At 40.3% G+C, this 27,672-nt stretch overlaps 1 protein-coding gene across 8 annotated transcripts in view; it reads left to right on the top strand.

Moving 5' to 3' along the window:
* Positions 1-27,672, top strand: part of AGBL1 (ATP/GTP binding protein like 1) — a 702,585-nt gene that overhangs the window by 331,586 nt on the left and 343,327 nt on the right. For all 8 annotated transcript variants that reach the window (XR_004315706.1, XR_004315705.1, XM_032469254.1 and 5 more), the window contains exons 20-21: positions 2,385-2,516; positions 12,801-12,977. Coding sequence is in view for 6 of the 8 variants with exons in the window: in XM_032469254.1 (XP_032325145.1) it covers positions 2,385-2,516; positions 12,801-12,977 (309 nt within the window). In the remaining 2 variants the exon portion in view is untranslated. The remainder of the gene's footprint in view (positions 1-2,384; positions 2,517-12,800; positions 12,978-27,672) is intronic.

The raw sequence follows: 27,672 nt of genomic DNA, 5'->3' as shown, positions 1-27,672 counted from the left end.
GATGAGATTAAATTTTGCCGTTCGTGGCTGCTGATTCATTCTGAGCAAACTGTCATCTAAAACTTCTACATCTCTCGTTCAGAACCTACTTCTTAGAGAAATGTCTCTTTCACTTGTGCCACTGTTTGAATCTAATTGTAGGAGCTGCGTTTGTTTTAAGTGTTTCTATTTCTGCTGATTCTGCTCTTTTTGCACTTGTAATTCCCGCTTTTATTTCCTCTGCTGTTGGTTGTTCTTGATTCTGTATCATTAGCAATTTGATAAACACCTTCCGCTACCTACTCTGTTTCCTTAACTTACTACATGAAACCTACGCTTCTAGAGACCAAGGAACAAATGTGAAGAAATACCACATTAAAATACGAGGCCGTCTGTCCCTTTGAAGCCCACAGATGTGTAGCTATCATATGTTAAGTTTATGTACACAGATCACACTGCTACAGCTTGATCAAGTCTCATAAAACGAACACACCATGTAACCACCAACCAAACAGAGAAACGGAGCACCACCTGCAACCCAGAGACATCGGTCATACAATGTCCTGCATGCACTACCCTCATTGTATCACTGTTAGTTTTGTCTGGTTTTGAATGTCGTATAAAGGAGATTGTCTGGATATTCTCTTGTATCTAGTTTGTTCTTTCATCCTCAACACCGGAGAGTATCGTGTTGAACGATGATCTCACAGTTTATTAACCCATTTTACAGCTTACACATTTAGCCTCCTAAAAATAGTGGTGCTGTACACATTCTTGATATCTTCTGGTGCCCCGATGTATGCATTTCCGTTGGGCGGGTTCTAGAATATGTGTATAACTCACTTTAAAAGGACACTCTCAAATTGTTTCCCACAGTCACAGTGTAGCGTTGTAGTCCCACAATCTGGGCTCCACTTGCCCCGTATCCTGGTCAGCCTTTGGTGTGTGATCTCTTCATGATGCTAGCAGTCCTAATAACCCATTAGATGCAGTGGGATCCCATTGTGGGGTTCAAATTGTATTTCCTTGATATTAATGAGGTTGACTACATTTTTATTTGCTTTTCATTTGCCATCTGGACATTCTCTTTTGTGAAATGTCAATTCAAGTTTTTTTCCCATTTAAAAATTGAGGTTGGTTCTTTTTTTCTTATTGATACACACACACACACACGCATTCTCTATAGGAATCATTGGTTGTATATCTGAGTGGCAAATATGTTATTTCACTCTCTGGCTTGCCTTTTCACATTCTTCATGGTGTCTTTAGATCCACAGAAGAGCTTAATGGAATATATCTAATTGAAAAATATTTTCATTTATGTTTAGTTCTCACTTGTGTCCTCTTTAAGAACCCTTTTCCAACTCCAAGGTCATACATAGGAGCCCATGTTACCCTCAGATAGCTTTATTGTTTTATCATCCATGTTAAGGTCTCCAGTCCACATAAAAACCTTTAAACACGTAACAAGAATAAATGTTCTTAGGTGTAGGATCAACGTGCAAGTTTCCACAAAATGAAGAACAAAACAAAACACTCTCTGTGGATTTTGAATGACATGGCATTGAACTTATGTAGATAAATTTACTAAGAATTTAATTTTTTCATTTTTCTCAATAATGTGTCTTGTACGTCTTTAAAGTTATTCTTACGAGTTTAATACTTTCATACTATTTTAAATACTGTTTTTAAATTCAGACTTTTGTTTGAATATTGGTAGTACATATAAATGCACTTGATTTTTTATACGTTGACATTCTAACTTGTAATTGTGTAATAATTTGTGTGTGTAGATTTTTGGCATTTTCCATTTTACAATTTTTATGTAGGAAAATAAAGACAACTTTATTTACTCCTTGCAAATTTTACCACGATACTAGCATGCCTCAAATTGTGGCTTCTTCTTTAGCTTGGATCCTAAAACAAAAAAGACATGCTGAAAAATAAACCTCCATTTGCTAAGCTATTGAGTTTAGCGGTCATTTATTTATTTATTTATTACTACATCAGACGCTACAGAATAAATGATGGTGATTTATTAGCTCCTCTTTTTTTTATATTCAATCTATTCCTTTTAAGTGGACATTTCACAATGACTTTCAAAATTATATGAAACTCATTTTTTGAGTCTATTTCCTATTTCTTCTGTCAGTTTTAACCCTGTTTCCTCCCCGTCGCAAGTAAATTTCTCAAAAGAGCTGCACGTGGCTCATATTTCCTTACGTCCTGTTCAATCTTAAGCCCTTTCCAAGCTATCTTCGTTTCTGAAAACTCTACCACCAAAGTCACCAGTGATCCCCCCATGCCTGGTTCTGCATAGTATCTAAGAAAGCTGACATTTTAAACATTTAAGAAACCCATGGACCTGACCTGGACTGACTTTCTCCTTTGCTTGGCCATTGTAGGTCTTCTGTGATTTCCATGGTCACTCCCAAAAGAAGAATGTGTTCCTGTATGGTTGCAGCATCAAGGAGACTTTGTGGCAAGCAGAGTCCGCTGTGGGCACATCGAATCTCTCGGAAGATGTCAGCTACAGGGTAAGTCATTAGGGAGAATGACACCAGGCATTTTGTGTCCACATGCTTGCCTTTGATATATGGCCCCACTGTTATTTTCCAAAATAAGTATTTTGATTATTTTAACTATAGGATTATAGTACAAGCAGGTCGAACGCATGTGTAACCTCTCCGCATTTTTGGTGAATAATGGCTTCCTCCTTGGTTGCTCTGAATTTGTTTTTTTTCTGTGATATGATACAGTGCACAGGACATGAGAATTGAAGACCTCATTTCAATACCTGGCTTTACAAGTATTAACTGTGTGACTCTGACTCATTAACATCACATCTCTAAACTGTCATTCTGTTACCTGTAAAATGGTAGTGAAAATACTGCCTCGGTTATGCATTTATGGAAGGAACAAAATGATACTGAATTTGAAAGGATCTTAAATAAATATGAAGAAATGAACAAATTTAAGGCATTAGACCATCCATGTCCCTCTGCGTGAGCCTGCTATAAAAAGGAGGGCAGTAATCTGCTGAACATCATTCTACTTTTTCTGGGTTCCAGTGGTTACAGCTTAACTATTCCTCCACTGAAACAAAGAGCAGGTTAAGAAGGGGCAAAGAAGGAAGGATTTCTTCCTGTCAGAGTCAAGTAAACAGGTTATTGCCTCCTGGAAATTGGGAAGGGGTAGAAGAGACCAAGTTATCCAAACAAAATAAAAACTGGCCTTTGTTTCAAATTTATACAGGAAAAGGAGAAAAATCATTGTGTTGGAAAAACCTCCAGCTCTCCTCCTGCATCTTTCTCCTTTTGCACAGAACACTTCTTTTCTGACCCTTCTGCAGACGAAATGTGTGGATTCCCCTGCCTCGCATCAAGCAATTCTGTGACACCTGCTGGGTGTCCTACAATTTAGCTCAGTTCTGACGCTATCTACCTGGAAATAGTATTAAATCCCTCTGGTTAAGGGCTCAGTCCCAAGAGACTTCAGCCCCACTTCAGATGCCAATCACAAGTATTATGCCCCCGAGTTGCCCACAACTTCTGTCTGACTTGGCTATGAATCAGAGGTTCCCATGGTCTCCTCCCTGTTGGGTTCGATCATTTGCCAGAACAGCTCACAAGGAAACACTAACTTACATTTACCAGTTTATCAAAGGATATGATAAAGGATACAGATGAACAGCCAGATAGAGAAATGTAGAGTGAGGTCTGGGAGCGTCTTGAGCTTCTGTCCCTGTGGAGCTGGGGGAGGTGTATATGGATGTCGTCATCAACCTGGAGGCTCCCTGAAACCACACTATTTGGATTTTATGGAGTCTTCCTCACTCCATTTCCAGCCTCTCTCTCTTTCCTAGAGAAGTGGCCATCAGCCCTGATCCAGGAGCTCCCCCAGAGTCACCCTGTTAGAACAAAAGATGCTCCATGTGCTCTTATCACATAGGAATTTACAAGTGTTTTAGGAATCTTGTGTCAGAGCTGGGGACGAAGAACCTATATATATATATATTTATTTATTTATTTATTTATTTATTACAAATCACAACATCACAATTATGATGGTACCAACCCTTTCTGAATCTCTTATTATTCTGAATATGTCAGTTTACTGTATGCATAATACCCTCATGTACAGTGTTAGTAAGTATTAAAAGAGGTAAAAATCCACCAAACTACTGTTTTACCTGGAAATGTGTCCCCTGTTTCCTGAGTTTTTCTTCACCCTCTTCATTCATGTCCGTCAGAGGCATGACTAATCAGTAGAATTCCCCAACGCTATTAAAGCAGAACCAATAGCTTGTCCTCAGTGTCCTATTTACTCTAAGGCTCAACCAGAGAGCTGGTGATAAGTCTTGAGAAGCTTAACTGCTTAATCTTACGTAGGAAACTAGTTGAGTAAATGAAAACATTCATCTGGGCAGGTCATGCTGATCTACATAAAATTATCTCTTGTGCATGGTGCATCTTAAACTAAAAGAATCTGCATTGTCTGATCTTAAATATAGAGTCAGCATGACTTTTATCTCTCTTTTTTCAAGTAGAAAGCTAATAATATTGAGAGATAATTCCCTATGTACAGGCAGAGATAATAAGAAACAGAACCTTAGCAAATCCCTTGTGTGAAGCTGACATGGAGTAGGTCAGAGCTCAGGTATCATAGGGGAATTTTATGTTCTGTATCTCAGTTTTAGTGTATGACTCACGTTGTTTAATTAATAAATTCAACAAATATTTTGAGGTTCGGTTTAGTGTCAGGTAAGGTGAAAGTCATGAACAGTACAGAGGTGGATATGCCACATTCTCTGCCTTTGAGAATAAGCTCAGAAATATTTAATAGCAGTGCTATTGGAAAGATGAATCCATCCAGAAACTGATATTCATCTGTTTGGCCTGTTAGTTTTGGGTAAGTCAGTTAGTCTGAGTCTCAATTCTCTCCCTTGTGAAATAAAGAAATTTAAATCTGACCTAAGTTCATTAAATATAATTTGTTGATGCTCTAGGGCTCTTCAGTGGTGATTCATAGGCTACTGTGAGAAGTAGCAAAGTGGGTAAGGTTTTGGCCCCAATCCCTCACTTTCAACCCAGACAGCCTTGCTTTTGGATATAATTGGCTCCTGTGATTAATAGAGGCTGAGAAATCTCAAGATCAGCCATTTGCAAGTTGGAGACTCAGGAAAGCCACCAATGTAGTTCAATCCTGAATCTGAAGGCCTGAGACCCAGGGGAGCTGAACATGCATATCCAAGTCTAAGTGCGTGGGAAGACTGATACCCTTGCTCATCCAGTTGAGCAGAGACGGGGTGAATTCTCCCTTTCTCTACCTTTTGTTCTGTTTAGGCTCCCAGATTGGATGAAGCCCACCCAAATTGGGGAGGGCAATCTGCTTTCCTGAGTCCACCTACTAAATACTAATACTAAATACTAATTTGATCTAGAAACACCCTCATAGGCATGTCCAGGAATAATGTTTAGCCAAATATCTGGACACTTTGTGTAGACAACTGATGCATAAAATTAGCTGTCATACTGGTGTTCTACCTAAGATGCTTTTTGTGTAAATGAGTCTTGTTAGAATTGAAGGGAAACTAAAGGATAGGGAAACTGAGATGCAGATAGCGAAACTGAGATGTAGAAAAGAGTGTCTATGTACGAGAATTTAATGTTATAGTCATGATATCTACCAGGATTCAGTAAGTAAGAGGCTGATTCATATATTCATATAAAAATGAAACAATTCAAAATATGTCCAGCTTATCAGAGAGTTTTTTTGTCCTCTAGCATTGGTATTAAAGAGGCAATTATATCATCTATTCTATTTCATGTTCACTCTACATTAACTCAATTTCATTAATCAACATTAATAAAACTACTTGCAATTATCATAGTATAAAGAGATCGGTGAATCCTCTCTGCAAAACACAAGTGTAAAACAGGACAAAGTTGTCAAAAGCGACCATTTTCAGGACTCTGGAAATTACCAAATGCAGACAACAAATTGAGAAGCATTTATTCTTGAAAATTGATAGAGTTTCATGGAAGAAGGCAGGAGTCTATGACCTTGACTGGGGCTGCTCCTCAATCCTCTCTGGTTCTGTCAAGAAATGCAGTTTTATCAGTGCAAGAATTTTCCCCCATATACACACACACGCACAAAGCCATAAATTTATAATGGTGATACTAGAAATGAGAGAATCATGGAAGGGCTGAGGTAAATTCTACATATGTTCTTGGATTATGAGAAAATACGTGTCTGTGCAGCCTAGCAAAAACTAAAGTCCAAAGAAACTTGAGAACTGGCCACAATTTTGAATGTGTTCCCAAAGCATGTGCAGATTGGTCAACAGAGAGAGGGAGCCTCAGGGCTCAAGATGTTTGACTACAACTTCTGCCCAAATCATTAGATGGTTACTAAGCTAAATAAACACATGGGTCAAACTGAAAACAAAATAAATAAGAATTTTTAAAAAACTGTGCAGAACCCCAGTGGCATATGCTTCTGAAGAAGACAGGGGAAAAAATTCTGCAAATTAATCCAAGAAAGTGTTTAGAAATTAAAAAAAAATACTTAGAAAAAGAAAACAGAACCCAGAAAATATAATCTATGATGTCTAATTTTCAACCCAAACTTACAAAGTGTATCAAAAATCTAGAAGGTATGGTTCATACTTAGGAAAAGAAAAGTCAGTAGTGACTGACTCTGAGTGGGCCAAGGTTTTGAATTTATCAGCTAATGATTTCAAAGCAACTATTAATATATGTCCAAATAATTAAAGAAATCAATGCTCTAAAATTAATGAAAAATATGATGCAAACAAACAAACAAAACATAAATACAGGACAGAAACAGACTCATAGACATAGAATACAAACTTGTGGTTGCCAAGCAGGGCGGGGAATGGGAACGGACAGACTGGGATTTCAAAATGTAGACTAGATAAACAAGATTATACTGTATAGCACAGGGAAATATATACAAGATCTTATGGTAGCTCACAGAGAAAAAAATACGACAATGAATATATATATATATATATGTTCATGCATAACTGAAAAATTGTGCTCTACACTGGAATTTGACACAACATTGTAAAATTATTATAAATCAATAAAAAATGTTAGAAAAAAAAGAAAAAATATGATGCCAATGACTCAACATATAGGGAATTTTGATACAAAATGAGAAAGAGAGAAAGAGAAAGGAAGGAAGGAAGGATGGAAGGGAGAAAGGAAGAAAGAAGATAGCTTTAGTGTTGAAAAGTACCATAACCACAGTTAAATTTTCACTAGATTAAATAATTAGGAGATTTGAGATGGCAGGAGAATAAATTAAACTTGAAGATCTATTCAAAATTACTGAACAGAAATCACAGAGAAAGAAACTGAAGAAAAGTAAACAGCCTTAAGAGACCTGTGGGAGAGTATCAAGCATATCAACTTACATGTAACAAGAGAACGAAAAAGAGAGGGAAATGGAATATATGGAAGAAATACTTGAAAAAATAATGGCAGAAAAAAAGGCAGTTAAGGAGGAAAGAGGAAAAAAGAGGCATACAGAAAACAAATAGCAAAATGGCAGATATAAACCCAACAATATCTAAAAATCCTTTACAAAGTATTGAGAACTCAAACTCAGCAACATATAAAAATCATTATTCACTGTGACAAAGTGGGGTTTAAATCACTGAATGCAAGATTGGTTTAACATACAAAATACTGTTCTACTCCTTGTAAATAAACAAATGGCAAAAACTACATCATTATCTCGACAGACACAGAAAAAGCATTTGAAAAAAAATTAAACTCTCATAACCAACTAGGAATAGAAAGATAATTGTTTGACCTGAATTTGAGCATCTTAAAAAAAAAAAAAAGAATCTTCTAGTCACTATTCTGCTTAATGGTAAAAGACTAAATGCTTTCCTCATGAGATCAGGAACAAGGACAAGAATGTTTGCGTTCATCATTTCTATTCAGCATGTTACTGGATATGCTAGATAGTATAATAAGACAAGAAAAATATTAAGAGAAATGAAAATTTTATCCACATAAATACTTGCATGTAAATGTTCATAGCAAAATTATACACGCTATTCCCAAACTGGAGATAATCCAGGTATGTCCGCCAACTTGGGAATGATAAAACTTCGCAACTTGTGAATGGATGGAGAGAATATAGCTTTATAAACAGTATATTTATACCATCTGTATATTCACATTGTGGTATATCCACACAATGGAAGCGTATTCAGAAATAAAAAGGGACAGACTGCTGATACATGCAACAACCTAGATGAACTTATAAAGAAGTCTGAAGCACACACAAAAAACTATGGTTTAATGTAAATGAAGTTTCTGAAAAAGTCCAACGTTAAAAATGAGGTCAGAAGGATGTTCCATGAAGAGAAACATGTATCATGAGTGATTTTCAATTCAAGTTTTATTTTGAGAAAAATCTGAAGAAATAGGAAGACACGAATTCCGCAATGACTGAAGCTTGAACCTTAAAGAACCTATGTTTGCATGTGTAGATAACAGCGACTTGCAGTTTGAGGGGAAGTAAATTGAAATCAGGTCTTCTGCACCATTGCCTGTCTTGTTTGTGACGTTTCCCGGTGTTGATCTTCGTAAATTTCCAATTGGCGAGGAGTTGCAAGGAAAATGATTGTGGATGCAACTCATAAATTGCCAAGCACGTGCCAGGCACTGTTGTAGGCACTCTGTATGTATTACTTTGTTTAATCTTCCTAACTGACTACATTCTAGAATAATGTGCAGCCAATGAAGATGCTTGACAAATGTTTGTGGAATAAGTAGGTACTTTTAATAACATCCTCTTTCACACAGGGAAGGGAGACACAGAGATGAAACAAGTTGTTTGAAGAGTCACAGAGTCAGCAAGAGCTGCGACTGGGACTCAGGTGGTTCAGAACCAGCATCCCTATTTTTCGATTCTGACCTCAGTGATCTTAGAAAAATAGTGCTGTATCAGACAGAAGCACAACCATGAGTCAAAGTGCTCAACACTTTAGAATGAAAGGGCACTCAAAGAACCAGTCTTTGTTTGGCACTTGGAAAACAGGGAGTTATCTGGTTTACAAGAGGGAGACTAAAATATAAAAAGAGGCTTTAATTCTTTTAGACATGGAAGATAGAATATTTGAGCCGAGTGACTTCCCTCTCTTCCAAATTTTCACACATGAGCACTTTTCACTCTGAACAGTGCAATACTAGCAATAACTAATAATGACACATTTATTGAGGGTTCTCAGTGCTTTATTACCTCACTCCAGGTAGCCACTATTACTACCTTTCTCCTCTTTATGATGATGAAACCGATGGCCAGACAAGTTACATGACCTGCTTGAAGTCAAATTCTGTAGTGTGAATCCAGAATTCACCCCCAACCATGCCCTTGCCACATGCTTAATCCAGAGAAAAGAGATGCCATCTGAGTTCTGTAGGGTTGACCATAAGCACCTTGGAGCCCCAGAGAGGGCTCACCCTGGAAATGAGCTCTGAGCTAGGAGCTGTCTGGCAAGATCATAGTCAGCAGTATCTTTGACAGTTACATCTTCCTTGAATTTGGGAAACCAGACAGGGCTGAGAAGTGTCGACAGAAAGCAGATAAATTAAAATGCAACTCAGGCTTCCACGGTGTGCCTGGAAACCAGAATGATTAAATCAGAATCATCCCTTCCTCCATCAGTTAAGGCTACACCTGGCCCAACTGCTCCTGGACAGATGGGATTCAGTGTCTGGGAGGACACAGAAGATTCGTTCTCAGGGCCTCTTCTGGTCTCATCTCTAAGCACCCCCAGGTCTACGTTGAGACTATGCTAGTGTCAGCTCCCATGCCATGCCCTGTGTGTACATTATCTCGTTTATTCCTTGTCACCATTTTAATAGCAGGAAGTTCATGCTCCCATTTTGCAGATGAGAGACCTAAGCCTCAGAGAGGCTGAATAACTTACCTGAAGTCACTCAGGAAGTACATAGGGGAAGTGGACTCTTAGCCCTGGTCTGTCTGGCTCTGCCCTTCCTGCCCGTAAACCATGTTCTATGATGCTTGGTATTCAGTATCCAGATGGGGTTTTGAGTTGCAGTAACATCTCTTTCTGCAAGAAGTCTTTAATATGCATTCTGAAGCCTACTTTTAGAAGATGAGAGAGAGCAACAAAAAGAAGTGAGGTGTGTTTTTTTTTTTGAGTACATTTATAACAAATCATAAATAATATAATATATTGGATCCTCATATATTGGATATATTGCATCTTAGTTAAACCTTTTTATACTCTTGTGGGATAGTAATACCTCATTGAAGAAGCAGTGTTTGCAGTGGTTAAACTCATATGACCAGAATTAGAACATCTGGGCTGAAATTCTGGATTTGTTCTTGCTAGCTTTTTGACCACTGAAAAGATAACTTGGCTGCCCTGTATATTATGAGATAATAACAAAAGTTACCTCAAAGACCTGTGATGAGTAAATGAATTAACCCACGTGAAATACATAGTAAGTATTCAGTGAAAAGTTATCTATTATCATTTTAGTGTTCTGGAAACTGAGATTAAGTTTAAGGGCACAGAGCAAGTGGCAGGGGAAGAGGTGAATGTCCCAAGCCATCTCTCCTCACCCAAGCTGGGGAGGGGGAGCCCAGGAAACATTGAAGCAAGACTCCAGTCAGTCAGTTCATGTGTAGGGTTCATCAATTTCCTATTCATTTACAAAACGAAACATAACGAACAACCTCCACTTATCATCACTATCATCACCTTCATTTCTTACTCTGACATCAATTTCTGTTAAATTAAGAGGGAAAGAAATGAGAAAACTTTAGTGTAAATAGGATAGTTTGGAGTCTGTTACTAAAGAATGGATAAACTGTCCCTGTGGAGATGGAAGAGGGTTCTCCGACTGCACATTGTAAATCTTGCATCCTCCAGGCTCCCGTGAGGGGACAGATCACAGCTTATCGAGCTCTCCCAGACACATGCCATTCATTTGACCGTGTGGTCATTTGGAGAGGGGCTGAACCAGCTAAGAAAGCAAGGTTCACTTAAGTGAGAAAGGAGCGGTCATTTAGACGATGTCAGATTAAACTTTTTGCAACAAGGTAAAAACACTGAAATTAAAACTATACTCAAGTATTCTCGATCACTTTAGTTGCCATATATATATTCTAATCATGTATGTATATATATTCTGTATATTTTATATATATTATATACATATATATTCTAATTATGTCTATTTAGGCAGTCCCCTAAGGGCCTGGACTAGCAGATTCTACTAATTTCAGCAAATAGTTATGAAGTACCCTCTGCGAGCAGCATGGCTTCATGTGCAGAGATTTTCCTATGGACAAAGCACAGACCTGCCCTCATGGAACTTCTGGGCTGCAGAGGAGGCAGAAGTTAAATGACTAATTACCTATGCAGTAATTTAACTGTAACTGTGATGAACGCTTTGAAGGAGGAAAATGGGGCGAGGGAATCACAGAGAGTGAGGGACGAGTGTGGGGAGGTGAAATCAATCAAAGCAATTGGAGAAACTAGATGAGGATAACATTAGCATTTTTTATTTCCCTTAAAATATGACACTATAGGTCTGGAGTCTATTTAGGGACTTAGAGATCATAGCAAATTATATTCATCATTACATTAATATATACTTACATGTAATTTATAATATAATTAATAGTTATATTAATCTTTATATTAATATAATTAACAGTTATGTTATACATGAGGGCAATAAGAATCAGAGATTTATTCTTAATAAATCTCTTATATTTTCTCAGTGTTCTAGAAATGAACAAAACTGCATTTCTTTAAAAATAATTCCTTAATTGACATTCTCGTCAATGTGTTTTGTTTCTCTACCTTTTCCCTGCAATTTGTCCAAAGGCCTGCCATCTCACTATTTGTTATCTAATGTATATAATTTTATATCATGTGCTAGTGTGTGGAGATTCTGTCACTGCTGAAGTGAGAGAACCCTTCTTGTTCATGTCACAGAAGTTCCGGGCTAAGTGTAGTATTTTGGCTGTCCCAAAGATGTGGTGTACTATCAACTCTGAGACGTCATCCTTGACTAGAAGTCCCCTTTCTGTCCATCAGAGAGTGCCAAGGGTCTACTCATGCCTTCTAAGTGGAGATCAAGTGGTCCACATAAAGCTTTTCTACCCTAGGAAAGGATGGTATATGTGAATCCAGGGAGTATGGATTTTTAGAAGCTTTATAATTGGTCCAGCTTGAGATTTATGGATCAGAGGATGAGCTGAAAAGTTCATTCTGGCAATTACACTCTCTCAGGAAACACGTGAACTTTATATGTGATCCTGCTTGAGAATCATCAACGGCCTGTGTGTCTGAGATCAGTGAAATCCAGCTAGAAAACAGCGAGGCTGGGTGGAGTCACTTTCCAAAGTTCAGGTCCCTGTGAAGTCTGTGGCTTTCCTTGGGTCTCACCCCAGCAATGTGTGAAGCTGAATGTGTGCTGCAACCTCGGTCCACCGAGATGCAGAAAGATGGAGTGGAGAGAGCATAGTCTTTGGAGCTGGCCACATTGGCATTTGGATCCCATTCCAGCCCCTTTGTGGTTGGACTTAAGCTATTTCTTCTAACTTTTCTAAGCCTCCATCTTCTCATCTTTAAAATGATTTTTATCATTACTTAGGACTGATACAAGATTTGTAGTAGCAGTATTAAGTGTTTGGTATATTGAGATGATGAATAAATATTGAGAATTTATTTTTAACTGCAATCACCTGCATATCATATCATAATTTGATTTTTTTTTTTTTTATTGTAGACTCTTCCCAAAATCCTTGATAAGCTGGCGCCGGCATTCACGATGAGCAGCTGCAGCTTCCTGGTGGAGAAGTCTCGAGCCTCCACAGCCCGGGTGGTGGTGTGGAGAGAGATGGGCGTGTCCAGAAGCTACACGATGGAGAGCAGCTACTGCGGCTGCAACCAGGGCCCCTACCAGGTATGTGAGGCTGCGGGATACCCGTGCTTTCTGTCCAGCAGTAACACACTGGAATGGGGAGCTATCACATGCCCCTTATTCCTGCCTTCTAATCTGAAAGAGGAGAAAGTCTCCAGGTAGCTCCCTGATCTTGCAGAAGGACTAGTTCAATGACTGTCTTCACTGGCAGCACGATCTGTGTTGATCCTGGAAGTAATTTGTGCATGCCTGCTGGTTTGGTTTCTGCCCTCATTAGCAAGTGGCAGGGAGCCTCCCCCAGACATGCACGCCCAACTTTTATGGAACCTCTGCCTGGCTGTTTTAAACATGAGAACATTTTCTTTCCTTTTACAAGTGGACCAGTCCCCTATGCATCATAAAGGGCATAGATCGGTGCATAGATATTGCCAAGAGGTGTGTGTGTTGCGTTTCTCTGTCTTCTGTGCTTTATCTTCCTCAGCTCTCTGTTATCCTACTGTCACCAGAGCAAACAGAAGTGTGTGGATGACGTGGGTCTCCCCAAGATGAGTGTGCCTGAGAGTCATGTTCTAATGTCGAGGGGAAGGGCTCTTATAAATCATATTCTCTCTACAGCTATATTAACTGTGTGAGCAGCTGGATAGCTGTTCCAGCAGGCTTTTCCCACTCTCTGGCTAGAGGAGCATAAATAAGGGACATGGTGACAGTGCTGGGGTAATAGACTCTTACATTTGTTAGGCAAGCTGACAGCCTACTCCTTGGTGACTTCTATTCAACCCCAAGACTATCTGGACCTCACCAGCATTGAAGCTCATTGTGTTGGCTTTGATACTCTCCTGGAACAGCCAGGAAACACTTGGCATCTACACAATCTGGTGCTTGTAGAAATCTGTCAGCTCTCAAAGGAAGTCCAGGGAGTGACAGGTGATGAATATCGAACTTCCCACTTGGTCAAAGAGGTATTTTGACACAGGGCTACTGAACCATCCATTCTGACCTATTAATTCTGTTAAATAGCCTATTAGTCAAAACAGTAGCTTAAAAGAATTGTTTTTATTACTGAATTAATAAACTATGCAACTGAATTAATCCTTACTTATCCACATGAATCTAATGCAGAATAAGAAGAAGAGTGAGCTTGTTGGAGAGGCTTGGAATTGGGCATCCAAAGACCTCACTCTGTTACTCACCAGCAGTTCTGTCAGCTGCCGACCTCTATGAACGTGTATGTTTCATATATCAAATGCAGATACTTATAAGGATTCCTCTCCTTCCTCCTGCACAACATTTTTGTAATGGCCAAAAGAAAATACATACATACTATGTATATATGATCCAGGAATCTGTTCACTCTCTTGACATTCAGAACCCATAGGATTGGGAAAAAAATAAGCCTGGACTGTTGGGACTCTCAGACCTTCTGGATTTAGACTTGTGCTTTTCTGGCTGTATGCTTCTTGATGGAAATGGGCCAGTCACTTGTTTAGAATACAACTCCGTGCATGCTTCCCAGATTTACTGGATTGGTGGCTTTCATTGCCTTTGTTTCTCCAAGCGCCAATTCAGCGAACAGCTTCTAGCCGCATAAGTATCAGTGCCGCTCACAATGAATCAACTGGACACTCAAAGTCCTTAGGGGATTTAGTTTGAAAACTAAATGGCTCATAGGTCCAGGCCCTCACCAACTCTCCATCTTCTGTGCCATGTACCTAGTGGCTGTTGGAAATGGCAAACGATGAAAGAGGCTGCCCAGTGGGGTAGCTTTCAGATACCAGCCTGGCATTTTCCCTGTGCAATTTCCCACATGGCCTTTGCGTGGGGTCTCTATAGGAAAGAATGGAGAAGGAACTGGCTAGAAAAAGCCCTAACAGTGCCAGACCTGATTTTGCCTTCAAAATCCCATTTTCTATATGAAACACCTCCCCGAATGGACTGGTTTTCTCCTTCCCTTTGTCTTTCTGTCCTTACAAACACTGTTGAGGAACTGAACAGAATTACAGACAGTAAGCAAAAGGATGGTGAGTAATTTTACATAGGAGGGGTCCACCCTGGGGGAAGGAAGCCAGTTCCGAGTTGGGTGTCTTGGTGATTTTTGTTTGAGGTATATAAAGAAGTCAATGGGCTCTAAAGCAGTATAGAAATTTCCATTCTGAACATATTGCAGATGATTTTTGTACATTGAGAGGCTGAGTCCCAGTTGGGTCCTGAGGTTATTATTCTAAGGTCATCTTTCCATTTTTTGTTTAGCATTACCATTTATCCAAAAGATGGAGGACATTTAAATACACCCACGAGGGACATTCCTTCCTTCCTTCATAAGAATATAAATATTTTTGCAGTTTCTCTGGTTAACACGGCTTTAAAGTAGTTCCAATCATTTCTCCCCCAGCACGCTAAGTGCCTGATTTGTTAGTACGGAAATGAAATATCATTTCTTACAGTGACATTTATGTTGGAACTGCATTAAAGAATATATGCTATTACCTTCAAATAATTATTATTAATATGATAGTTTCTCTTCTTTTTTCCAGTCTCTAGTTGGCTAATTAAAAAAAAAATTCTCTTGCTTTTGTTTCTCTGAGATATAGTTTCCATTGCTAGGTTATAGGCTTAGATCCATAATTTGTATTTAATGTAGAAGTCCCACCCACTGAGAGACTGACTTTACCTATTAGGGACTCGCCCAAAGCTGTTAAGGCTGTTGAAGGGAAAAGCCAAAACCGAGTGATGCATCCTTTGGGGACTCATTTTTTTTTTTTTTTTAGCATCTTCCAGTCTGTGTGGACAGCTGTGTGCTTCACACTGAGTGGCTGTGACCTAGAGTCACGTGCATGGTGCGTTTGCAAGTTCAAAGGCATGTGACTGGGCCCTGTGGGCCACTTGCAGCTCAGGACAATGCTGTGAGGCGCCCACCCAAGCAGGCTGTTGACAGGCTCCTTGGCAGCGCTGCTGACTCGTGGGCCGTTTGCAGAGTCTTAGGCAGAGGAAGGACAGAAGATGGGTGGCTCAGCTGAGGTTTGAAGAGTGACTCAACTGGGTGTTTATATTCCCTGCCTGCAAACTGCTTCTCTTGTATTGTAGACCCTGCAGAAATCCATCCTCTCTACCACCATTGGAGGGATCTTTCAGTAACCCAAACCTATTTAAGTCACAGTACTGCCTATAACCCTTCATTATGGCTCAGAAAATTCACCTCCTCTTGAGGACATGTAAGACCTTTTACAATCTCCTCATTTTTTTTTTCTTTTTATATGCAATGCCTTCTTTAGTATAGAATGAGTGTCACATATGTGTGGTGACTGACGTCCCATTAGAGAGCTGCTGTCCTCACACAGCTCTTTGGACTTGACCAGTCTTTATTCGAGGATACCTCTCTTCCCCAAGTGTCCCAAGCTGCAGCATTTTCCTTCTTCCAGGGTACACACACACATTCTTTCTCTCTACCACATGCACATTTATGTGTGTGTATCGCACAGCTGTGCACAAACATACACACAGACCAGTGGTTCTCCTTAGATTCATGCAGGAAGTATAGCTTGCTGTTTAGTGTGGGTGTCTGTGTCAGACACAGAGTTCGAGGGAGAGCTCTGCAGTCATGACCTTGAGACAGTTACCTGACCTCTAGGAGTTTTCATTGTAAAAGTGGTGTTCCTCACAGTTTCTACTGGAGATGCCGTTAAGATGGAATGAGCGACTGTCTGTAAAACATTTATTATTATTTCATAATAAACACTGAATACATGTTAATCATTCGTATTATAATTGATGATATATAGTAATTTTTAATGGTGGTTTTCTTTTTTTCAATTTTAAATCAAGAGGCTTAGATTCCAACTTTTATCTGTAATTGTCTTATTCAGATCTTCTTAATTAGAACCTTTGGGGTTGGAGATTAGGTATCTGTGATTTTTATTAACTTTAGTATAAAGCTGGGTTTCAGAACCATAGATTTTTTTGGTTTTGTGAGGCTGGTATCCATACATCTGTATTTATAGATTTAGCTATATCAAAACAACATCTGTATGTACTGGCTAGAATTCCCTCTATTCTAGGGAATATATAATCTACCATTTATTCTATCAAACTTTGTATGCAGTCTAATCTAGATAGTAGCCAAACTATATACAGTGAGTGTCAAATAAAGGGGGGATTTGTGAGCCTGCTTCTAGGGGAAGAAGACTAAGGAAGGAGTGAGGAGGGGAGGGGAGGACAGGAAACAGATTTAAATTCCTCCACAATTGCCGAGTTTAAAAGCCTATTCTATATAAAAATGAATATACATATGTATATGCATGACTGGGACATTGTACTGGACACCAGAAATTGACACATTGTAACAGGCTGTACTTCAATTAGAAAAAAAAAAAAAGCCTATTCTATAATCATGAGCACAGCTCAGGAGTATATTTTGGATCACTATTCTCTTGGAAATCTTTTCCCCGTTCTCCGGCAGCCTCGTAATGGGATATAACTCTTTCTGAGCTTTGAATGGGAGTTGGGAGGCATGTTAATTTCATTAATGTAATCTGAGGAATGGTATTTCTCAAAACTTAGGTGTGCATAAGAATTACCTAGGGATCTTACAGGATGCAGATTTCTGAACCATGTCTTCGTTTGTTCTGGGGTGTGGCCCAGGACTCTGCATTATATGACGCACCCCTGGAGCGTCAGATTCTCAGTCACTGAGAGATGAGGCAGAGGTAAAAGGCAAGATGGTTTTGAAACTGGGTTTTCTAGTTTCTGTTTTTGTTCGCTTTCCCCTGATTCATTCTGGGCTATGGAGACTCTTCCATGGCTTTTGTTATAAAGTCTCAAATTTTTTGGGGGGCGGGTGGGGGTTTGTGTGTGTGTGTGTGTGTGTGTGTGTGTGTTTGTATGGGTGTGTGTATTTCATCTGCTTTTTAAGGTAACTGGCTTAGTTCTTCCAGAGAAGTTGTATTTAACAACTGTCTAATATTCCAGTGAGAGTTTAAGAATGTTTTTATTTTTGTTTGTTTTTCCAGTTCTAGGGACACCACCAGGTAAAAGTTTCTTAAATTGCCTGTAGAACAAGTGTATAGGAACCGAAATAATTATATAATTGTTTGTGCCTATGTGTACATTTTTCTAGGGAGAATGTCTCCAGTTTTTAAGATATTTTTAAAAGAGTGGGGAACCCCCCCTAAAAGGTGAAGAGCTCATGCTTCAGTTTATTGAATCCAAAATCTCTAGAGGGCCCACCACAGTTTTCCAGTGTCTGCTTTTAAATCAGATCTAGAAGTGCTTGACTTGACTTTTGTGAAAATCAAATGGTGTCTGTAAATCGCAAACTATTTCTGCCTACTTATCAATTAGCACAGGAACAATGATGCATCTCATTAAGTGTGTATCAGAGTAGCTTCAGTCTAAATCTTCTGTGATGACACAGGACACTAATCCTTTCAAGATGCTGCTTCTCACAGGTGATCATTTAAACAGGGGTGTAGCGGCCTCAGCTTCACCGGGGACCTGTCCGTAATGCAGGGTCTCAGGCTCCACCTGCTGCTTCAGGATCTGCATTTTAATAAGGTCCCCAGGCGATCCGTGTTCCCAGGAAAGCACTGATCTAGAGCATCCTTGGGCTGTGGGGAGGTGAGAAAGGCTTAGGGGTGAAGAAAGGGAAGTTGGAGAGCTCTAACTTCTGTTAGGGCAAGGACATTGTTTGCAGGGTTTTTGTGAGCTACAATGAGATGCTATATGTGAATGTGATTGAAAAGGTGAACATAATCCCCGATATGAGGCCTTTCGTTGGTGCTAACATTTTAATGCTAGACAGGTTGATGGTCCCTCCCCCCCGACCCCCCGCCCCATACCTCTATTCTCTAACATCCTGCCCTATTCTGGGGCTTAAAAAAGAGTTCCATTTTCCAAATGCCCGCCTTGCCATTGGAATGCCACTCCATTCCTTTGTGGAGACAATTATGAAATCTGGGTGATAATCTGTCATTTGAGTATGAACCTCTATTTGAATCGTTCATGGCAATCCCCTTTCTTTTCTTTATTAACTGTAATTGGACAAGTGTTGCCTTAGTGTTCTGTTTTTGCTTTTGTTTTTTAACCTCTTTGTATATGATCTCAAAGCACATTATGAGCCATTTATCAACTCAGGCTTAATAATGTAGTGAACTATTGTCTTCTTTCTGGAGCCCTCCATTCCATAATGTCTACCACCATTATGATAGAATAGTAAAAGGAATTAAATAAAAATCAAGAGGCAGAGATGCTAATAAGGTTGCCAGCAGGGGCCTTTCCTGGGATTTCTAAAGCCCTGGGAGCTGTGAATTTTAAATGCCCATTGTGGAAAATGTTTCATTGTTTCAAAAATAAGGACAGAATCTGGCACATGGGATAATCCAATGAGCCTCCAGTGACCTCTAATCCATTAAAAATAATTCGGCTTCAAAGGACCAAGAAGAAAGAAAAGATAGTTTATCTCTGTAAATCTTACTCTCCCCACGTGATTAATGCAGATGCAATAAGCCAGATACCCTGAGGGAGTAGATATAAAACCAAAGAAAGGGTTGGTTTAATTTAGGTGTTTTTTTTTTTTTTTGAGATGCATTTCTTTGGTTCTTGGTGCTTGACTGAGTTCCTTGGAGTAACGTTTCCTTGCAAACATGCTGAGAAAGGCAGGGTTCAGTTTATGGAAGAGTTATCCAGGGTTATCCAGTTCTCTCTCTATGAATGGAGTGGACCCCAGGCCCCAATACCCTCCTTGACTAGGAGGGACAGGTGGGGGTTCCATCCCTCCAGCCAGTTTTTCAGTATTCTCTGCCATGTCTTTACTCCAATGGAGCAGCCTCAGAGATTTCTATTTTTAAAACTAAGCAGTAATTCTCTTTCCATGCCTGCATTTCCTGAATGCAAATGAGAACGTTTTACAATACTTTGAACCCTGTTGTTAGAAGGTAGGCATTAGATATTTTTGTATACGTTTATAATTGTTTCATCAATTAGTTAACATATACTGATACAGGCAAAATATGGGGTGTGAGAGGAGGGCCATGTCCCAGGTCTCGGGTGAGTCCCTGGGATGCGCCCCATCAAGTCAGGGTCCTTGGCTTTGCACAGGAAAGAATTCAAGAGCGAGCCATAGTTGAGTAAAAGTAGATTTATTCAGAGAGATGTGCACTCCGTAGACAGAGTGCAGGCCGTCTCAGCAGGCCAGAGAGACCAGGAGGTCTAGGAGATACACAGTCCATAGGCAGAATGCGGGCCACCTCAAAAGGCACGAGAGAAGCCACGAGGTGTGGGTTGGTTTTTATGGGCTCCGTAACTTCATGTGCTAATGAGTGGGAGGCTTATTCCAACCACTTTGGGGAAGGGGCTGTGATTCCCAGGAATTGGGACATCACCCACTTTTTGACCTTTTATGGTCAGCCTTAAAACTGTCCCGGCGCCTGTGGGAGTGTCATTGAGCATGCTAATATATTACAGTGAAGCTCAAGGTCTACTGGTGTTGAATCTTCCACCATCTTGGTGCTAATTGCTGTGTCATTCTTTTAATGGCTGTGCCCTGCCCCCTTCCTTCCTGTCTCAGTACTGATTAGGTTTCTACTTTGTTTTAAGCTGAAGTTGGTGACTTGGGGATATATATATATAACTGAAAACACCTAGCAAAGGCCAGATATATGGGCAATTCATCTTTATTCTTCATTCATTATTCCTTTCATTCATCATTCAATAAACATTTTTAAAAAGTCCAGACAGTATGTTAGGTGCCAAGAATATGACAGAGTGGAATTGACAGCTTCCTACTCTCCCGGAGTTGATAGTCCAGCCAGAAAGGAAGTTAATTAAGTAAGCAAGAACAACAGAGAGTAATATAAAACCAACTGGGTGCTGTAAGAGGACACAGAGGGAGATAATTTAGGCCTTCCTTAAATGTTGGCTGAGTTGAATATGAATTATTCACAAATGACTTTTTTTTTTTGGAAAATTGGGGAAGGTAACTTCTCTGACAAGGTAGAAGGTAATTGTTTGAAAGTAGGTTAGGGGCAGGGAGTTCCTGATTTTTCTTTCATCCTAGTTTCCTTTAATGCTGCTTTTGTCTCATTTCATATTTCTAAACCTGACCATGGAATTCCATACGGAGAGTGTGCATTATTTATGCTGAGTCTGGATATGCTGGAGCGTTCAAGTCCAGTATCCTGCTCCAGCATGCCCTCCTTAGGAGCACACTGGAATATACTGCAGGGGTTTCTATGGAGCTCACACTTAACTACACCTCCCGGAAGGCAAATGTCAAATCAGAAGGACCAAAAGACAAGACCAACAATGTCTCAGCAATCCTTTTTAGACTGATAATGAATGATGAAATGGAAATAAGGGCAATCTTGATTATTTTATGAAATGAATTTCTACCCACCCCTCAAATGTTTCTGAAAGCAACCAAAAAATCACAGCAATATATAGTACCTTCCCTTTGTGCAGTGGCTCATAAATTATAAAACACTTTCATAAACTATGTTATCTCAGATGAGCCGGCAAACCACCATAGACCAAGTGTGAGAGAAAATGAAAGTGAGAGACGAGGAAAAGTGAGTCAGGGATGAGGTGGAAGGTAATGCAGAGGGTTGCATTTCTGGGCGGGTCAAAGCAGGCAGGTAGGTTTGCTCAGCTCCGTGAGGTGTGTCTGGCCAGGCTCTGTGCGGAACCATTTCCCAGCAGCGTTGCAGAGAAGGAAGAAGGGGAGGCTTATCTGCCTGCTGCACACAGCTCCCCTTCCTGTTTCCCATTAGTCAAAGTGTGTCCCTGGAGAGTTGAGCTGTCTGGCCCCCTGTGCAGAAATGCTGGGAGAAGCCAGAAAGTCGGGGCGTGAGGCTGGTTGGCCTGGCTCTGTAGCTGCAGCACTGAAGGAAGTTCCCATCAGTAGAGGACCGGTGAAGTAAACAATCATCTGTTTAGCCACGGATGGCTCAGACAGGAAGAAGGAAGAAGATAATTCCAGTCGCATTGCCTTTAGCATTTCTAAACCCATCGTATATTAACTGTACTTGGGGTAAATTAATTTATTCTTTATAACCTTTAGTGTACTCATCAGAAAAAAGGGGCTAATGAGTGTACCTTTGTCAACATATTTGTATATAAGGCTCTTAGTAGGCACAAAGTACTAATATTTATTGTCACCACCCTCCTCCTCCTGTCATCTTCTTTATCTGTTATTAGACTCAACCTACTGACATGAAAATCAAGATGAAGAAAACTTATAAGTGGTGTTCCAAATGATAACTTGTCAGTGGTGGATTAGAATTTAAACTGTGTTCTCATTAGAGTTAAAATGCACTAAATCCTGTGTTCCTCAATTATACCAGGTTGTCTCATGATGAAATTTTCAGGTGTCACAAATCTGGGCCAAGCAGTTATCACATTACATGGCAACGTTTGTGTCTAAAATGATCTTGGGAAAACAGAATCCTGGGCAAAATATCAGGAGAGGAACTTAATATGGATAATTGGGAAGTCCTGCATTTTGCTGAAACAAAAAGAAATCACTCTAGTAAGAGAAGGTTTATAAAAAATATTCAGGGATTGTACTTACTGCTAATGTAATATAATTAAAACGTGAACCATGACTGCTAAAAATGTGAATATGATATTAGATTATATTAAAATGACCATAATGCTTAGAATGAGAAAGCCGGTATTTCCGCTTTCTCCAACTCAGTCTAATTGCACTGAGAAAAATGTGTTTCATTCAGGATGATGACTCAATTTTCAGGCACTTAAGGGAGAATTGTAGTAGAAGTATGCAGTGGTCAGGTAAAAAGAGCCTTTTGAGCTACCCTAAGGAAGATGGCGTTTACTTTCAAAGGTAATAGTTGTCCATCAATATGATTTAAGAAGAGAATGAATGGGATTGTATCTGTGTCTTAACGGTTGTGGGCTGAAGGGAGCTGGGGACAGGGAGACTAGTCAGGCTATTGTCCATGGCTGGAAGGAGGGCTCCCGTCCTAGAAACAAACAGGAGAGACAAATTCAGGAGATATTCGGGAGATGGAATTGACTGGAGATGATGATGGACTGAATGAGGTAGGGAGGGGTGAGGAAGTGGGAAGCATCTCCAATGACTCCCTGGTTCCTGGACCGGATTCAGGGTAGGAACTGTGAGAAGGGAAATCATGTTATGGGCATGTGTGGGAGGGGAAGATGATCAAAGGCATCAGGCAGTAAAGCAAAGGCAAGGAAACGAACTACCAGCTTGGATACCACAGAAGAAACTACAGAAACAGGGTCTGGCTTGACGATTAAACTCTATAGCCAGTTCCCTCCATGAAACTCTTGATTTTTGTGATCAGACCTTTAAACGGAAGAGAATGTGAAATTGCTGCGTTAACCTTATGAGGGACTTTCTAACACGCACTCATTCCTGTTCAACACAACTGACCCGATCCTCATTGCAGCTTAGTTTAAATTCTAATGCTTATTCTTCCATATACTCCCAAATTCTCATTACAGGTTTCCTTACGGCTACTGACTTCCTAATGCAGATCTATATGTTGGGTATTACTTTGACTGAAGAAAAGGTCCTGGATCAAGTTTAACTATACATATGTACTTTTCCCCCCTAATCATGTTATAGAAAAGTTTAGGGGAACAAAATAAGAAAAGCAGCATGGCTCGTAAACGTATGACCCTATGTCTGTGTCTACCACTGCTTTTGTCATTTTGATGTTTATTTTTAGACTTTGATCATATGCACACATTTACAGGCTTGTTATCAAATGGATATACGTGTATATTTGTGAATTATTTATTATAAATTAACATTGTATTGTAAGAATTTCCCACATTTGTTTGAAGACCTCATGCTTCTAGCAATTGCATTTTTTTCCTCCAACATTACATTTATTGCACTACTATTTACTTAAAATGGTTAGACATTTAGGTTGCTTCTCCAACTTTTGGCTGTTTTATGCAACTCTAGGAAGATCCTAATTTATAAACTTTTGCTCATTTACCACTCATTTACCTCATTATTTTCAACTAATAGTTTAGACTTCCAAAGGGGAATTTCTAGGTCAAAATGTTTTTTAAAAAGCATTATGGAACTTGATATTACACAGTATCATTTACCAAATTAAATCCTGGCTTGGCCTTGACCCCTTGCTCACGGTCAGTGTGAGAAGTTGTATTTCCACTTCGGCTTTTTAATTTAACCATATGTGGAACACATTTAAGCTGAATAAATGATCAGCTCAGCATAGAATGGCCACATTTATTAATTTTTTTTCTTAAATTCTGGCATCTCATGATTTTGATAGGTTCTTGCTTACTTATTCCCCTCCAGATCAGCTAATGGCAAGATCTAGTGGCAACATTCCTTATATTTTCTCACTCAGATATATTGTTGTAGAAAGGAATTCATGAGTTTGTTTGTCAATTTATTTTTTAGCTCTTGTGAAATGATATCCTGAAAGAGGCCATTGAAACAACCATCAGGTTGACTTCCAAATTGGATCATCATTTTATCATTCATCTGAAGTCTCATTTATCAGTGAAAATCACTGCCAGTTACCATAACAAATCAATTTTTGTGCCCTAACACTCCTCGGGCTCTCCTCAGTCACCCACGAATGGGCTGAGTACAGCTGCTCGTGATCAACCCCAAAGTATAACCTAGAAATAAAATTTCCCTGCCCCCGCAAATCTCCCTGCTACTGATACTTCCTCACTGGCTCCACATTGGCACAGAAACAAGGCCATTCGTACTCTCAGTCAGAAAACATTAAAAAGATGACCAGGGAAAGTGGTGAAATGGAAGCCAGTAGATGTCTCTTCTTCAGGGGCAGGGGATAGACGTTTAATTTGGATTGTGAGGCTCCTATGCAATGACTAAGGGTATTTGCTGGCCATAGACATTAAATAGATTACTGAAGCAAGGATGCTCTCTCTAGCCCAGAGTTCTCAGCCTCGTCACTACTGACATTTTGGGCTGGGTATTTCTTTGTTGAGGGGGCTGTCCTGTGCATCCTTGGCCTTTACCACTAGATGCCAGTAACAGACGGTAGTTGTCACAACCTGTAAATGTCTCCAGACCTTGCCAGTTGTCCCTTTGTGGGTCAAAACCACCCATTTTTGAGAACTGTTGTTTACCTGCCATTGTGTAGTGTCCCAGGTCCCCTCTTTGAGTCTCGGATTCCTTATCTGAAAAACCAGAAGACTGAACTGTGTGATTTCCAGTTATCCTCCAACTCTAGATGTGTGTAAACATGCCAGAGTCAGAAAACAGATTTACTCTCTATAGGATCTTTCAAACCCTAGACTTTTGTGATTCCTGAAGTTTAAAATTTGCCACAATGTTTTGAAAGTGATAACCATGGTGTTGGCAGTCGGGGAATGTAAACAAGATAGGCTACTATTTTCTCTAAAGAAAAAAAATCACTTTGGAGACCAGAACTAGAAATTTTATTTATGCTAATGTCCTAAAGTTTTGAGACTGAAAGCAAGCTGGAGTATGATGGAACTGGAAGGTAGGGGAGAAGGGGCTAAGTCTAAGAATAAAATAGGAGTGAAGGCAAAACCAATAGATTTCAGGTCTGAAAATACACACCTCACTTCTTTTAGACATAAAATAATCAGATGATAAGAGAAAAAAGGTTCAAGGAATCCAGGAACTGATTTCCTAAGAGCACGTTTCCATCAGAAGACTTACTCTTTTATCACTCGGCTACATAAGTTTCACAAAGACCAGAGACTAGGTGTGAAATCCACGAATTGCTTTCAGGGTAGATTGAAAGGAATGCTTGGTAAATGCAGAACACTGGTGGGAAATAGAAGCTCAGAAGTTCTAGGATGGCTGTGAGGGTGGAGCGGAAAGGAGGTGATTAAGAACAGCAAGCCACGCACCACACTCCGCTGCCATCCCCATGGAAAGGGCTTCTGTGATGCTCGGTGTCTACTTGGACACACAGGCATGCTGCCTGTCAGCACGCTCCCATGCGCCAAATAGAACCAATGGATTGGAGTCCAGCTTCATGGGCAAGAACATTCTCATCGGAGAGATGACGCTTGACAAAATTCAATCAGAAAGGAGACGGAGAAGGGCTATTAAATCTCTTTCGCTTGGCTTCTCTTTTTCTCTCCTAACCCTGCCCTTCTAAGTTACCCAGGCAGGGCGACTTTCCCAGTCATACAGTAAGCACGCGTGACTGTGAATTGTGATGAGGAAGGTTATTGAAGTGCTTGCCATGAACTCGAAACCTGGCTTGGCCTTGGCCTCGTAATACATCATAATCCTTGTTAAAGCTCACTGGGTGCTCTTATGTTTGCATGTGCTAGATTAACTGTCACTGTGAACCTTTAAGGTGGTTGCTGTTTTTTTCATCTACCTCTTCGGATAAGGAAGTCTGAGCAGAGAGCAGTTAGGTAACATGTCCACAGTCACACAGGGGAAGTGGAGAGAGCTGGGATATGAACCCAGTCAGACTCACCCTTTGCTCTGTGCCCTAACACCACTTCACTGAGCATGCTATGGCATGGTCTTACTTCCCCCTAACCACCTGCCTTATGAGCAGGTATTATTTTTCTCTTTTTTCCAACCGATGAGGAAACCGAGGTACAGAGAGGTTCAACTGTTCATCAAAAGTCACATAGAAAGGAAGGGATTCACACCCAGCTGGACAGCTCTGTGTTGGCCCCTGCCTCCACGCTCTGCGCCTCCTCTGGAGGGGCCACAGCACTTGTACTAAAACAACTGCACGGGGAGGTGGATGTCATCAGAGTCCCACACAGAGGGGCATACTCTCCTTGTTCAGGGGAGGAAGGTATGACATTTGACTACGTGAAAGGGGACGTCCAAGAAGGCTTCACGGAGCAGGCGGTGTCAGCTGAGGCTTGGGGAAATGGGCTACTTTTATAGGCAGAAACTGGGTGACTGCTTTCTAGGAAGAAAAAAACAAAACAAAACAAAACAGCATAAGCAAAGGCGTAGAGGTTGAGTGGTGCAGGGTGCACTCCTGGAAATGTTGTGTCATTGGAAGTGTAAGACTTACGTGCCATCAAGCTGTTAAATTCCTAAGCCTATGCTTCTTAAATGTAGTATGCTGATAGAAACCAACGTGACACTTAAACCGGACTCTTGCAGTACTTGTATTTTGTGGAAGTAAGTGAGGGGTATCCACATGGGAACAGAGAGGCTCTTTATTCAGAGATTGCCGTAGCAGGGGAACCAGGCGCCATCACTCGTGTTTGGCAGAGTCAGTGGCAATCAGGTAGTGAGAAAAGGGGAAAGCTTCGGGTTGGAGGTTGTTGGCTTGGGGGAAAGTGGATAGACAGCCCTTATGTGATTGGTTTGAGAGGAATATATTTGTTTTCCTCTATTTTGTCCAGAGTTGGATGAGAGAGAGGGGCAACGACTGGGAAGCTGGTCATCGTTGACCCAGTCCTGACCATTCTGGCTGATTGTTGCAAAGGCTGCAGTTTGGTTTTCTGGGCTTCTTACGTGGATCAGAGTCCTATTGTCATATATGGTCTGGCCATGGTCTGTTTGTATATTCAGTCTCTCTGGTCCCTGTTTTGGTCGTTCTCTTGCTTGTGAGAGATGGACCCATCAGGGAAAGCTCACGTTCCAGAGCTTCCTTTCTCAGTGATTGTCACTACTGTCAACTGTGTTGTGAGATCTTCTTGACCTTGCTGTTGTTGTATCATGGTGGTGATCACTTGGTGAGAGAGCATCTTTGCAGAAGCATTTAAAACTCTGGATCAAATGCACTGGACC

Source organism: Camelus ferus, chromosome 27 (genome assembly GCF_009834535.1).
Source record: "Camelus ferus isolate YT-003-E chromosome 27, BCGSAC_Cfer_1.0, whole genome shotgun sequence".
Classification (NCBI taxonomy): Eukaryota; Metazoa; Chordata; class Mammalia; order Artiodactyla; family Camelidae; genus Camelus; species Camelus ferus.
Note: the sequence above shows the minus strand (reverse complement) of the source record. Positions and strands in the feature narration are given on the sequence as shown.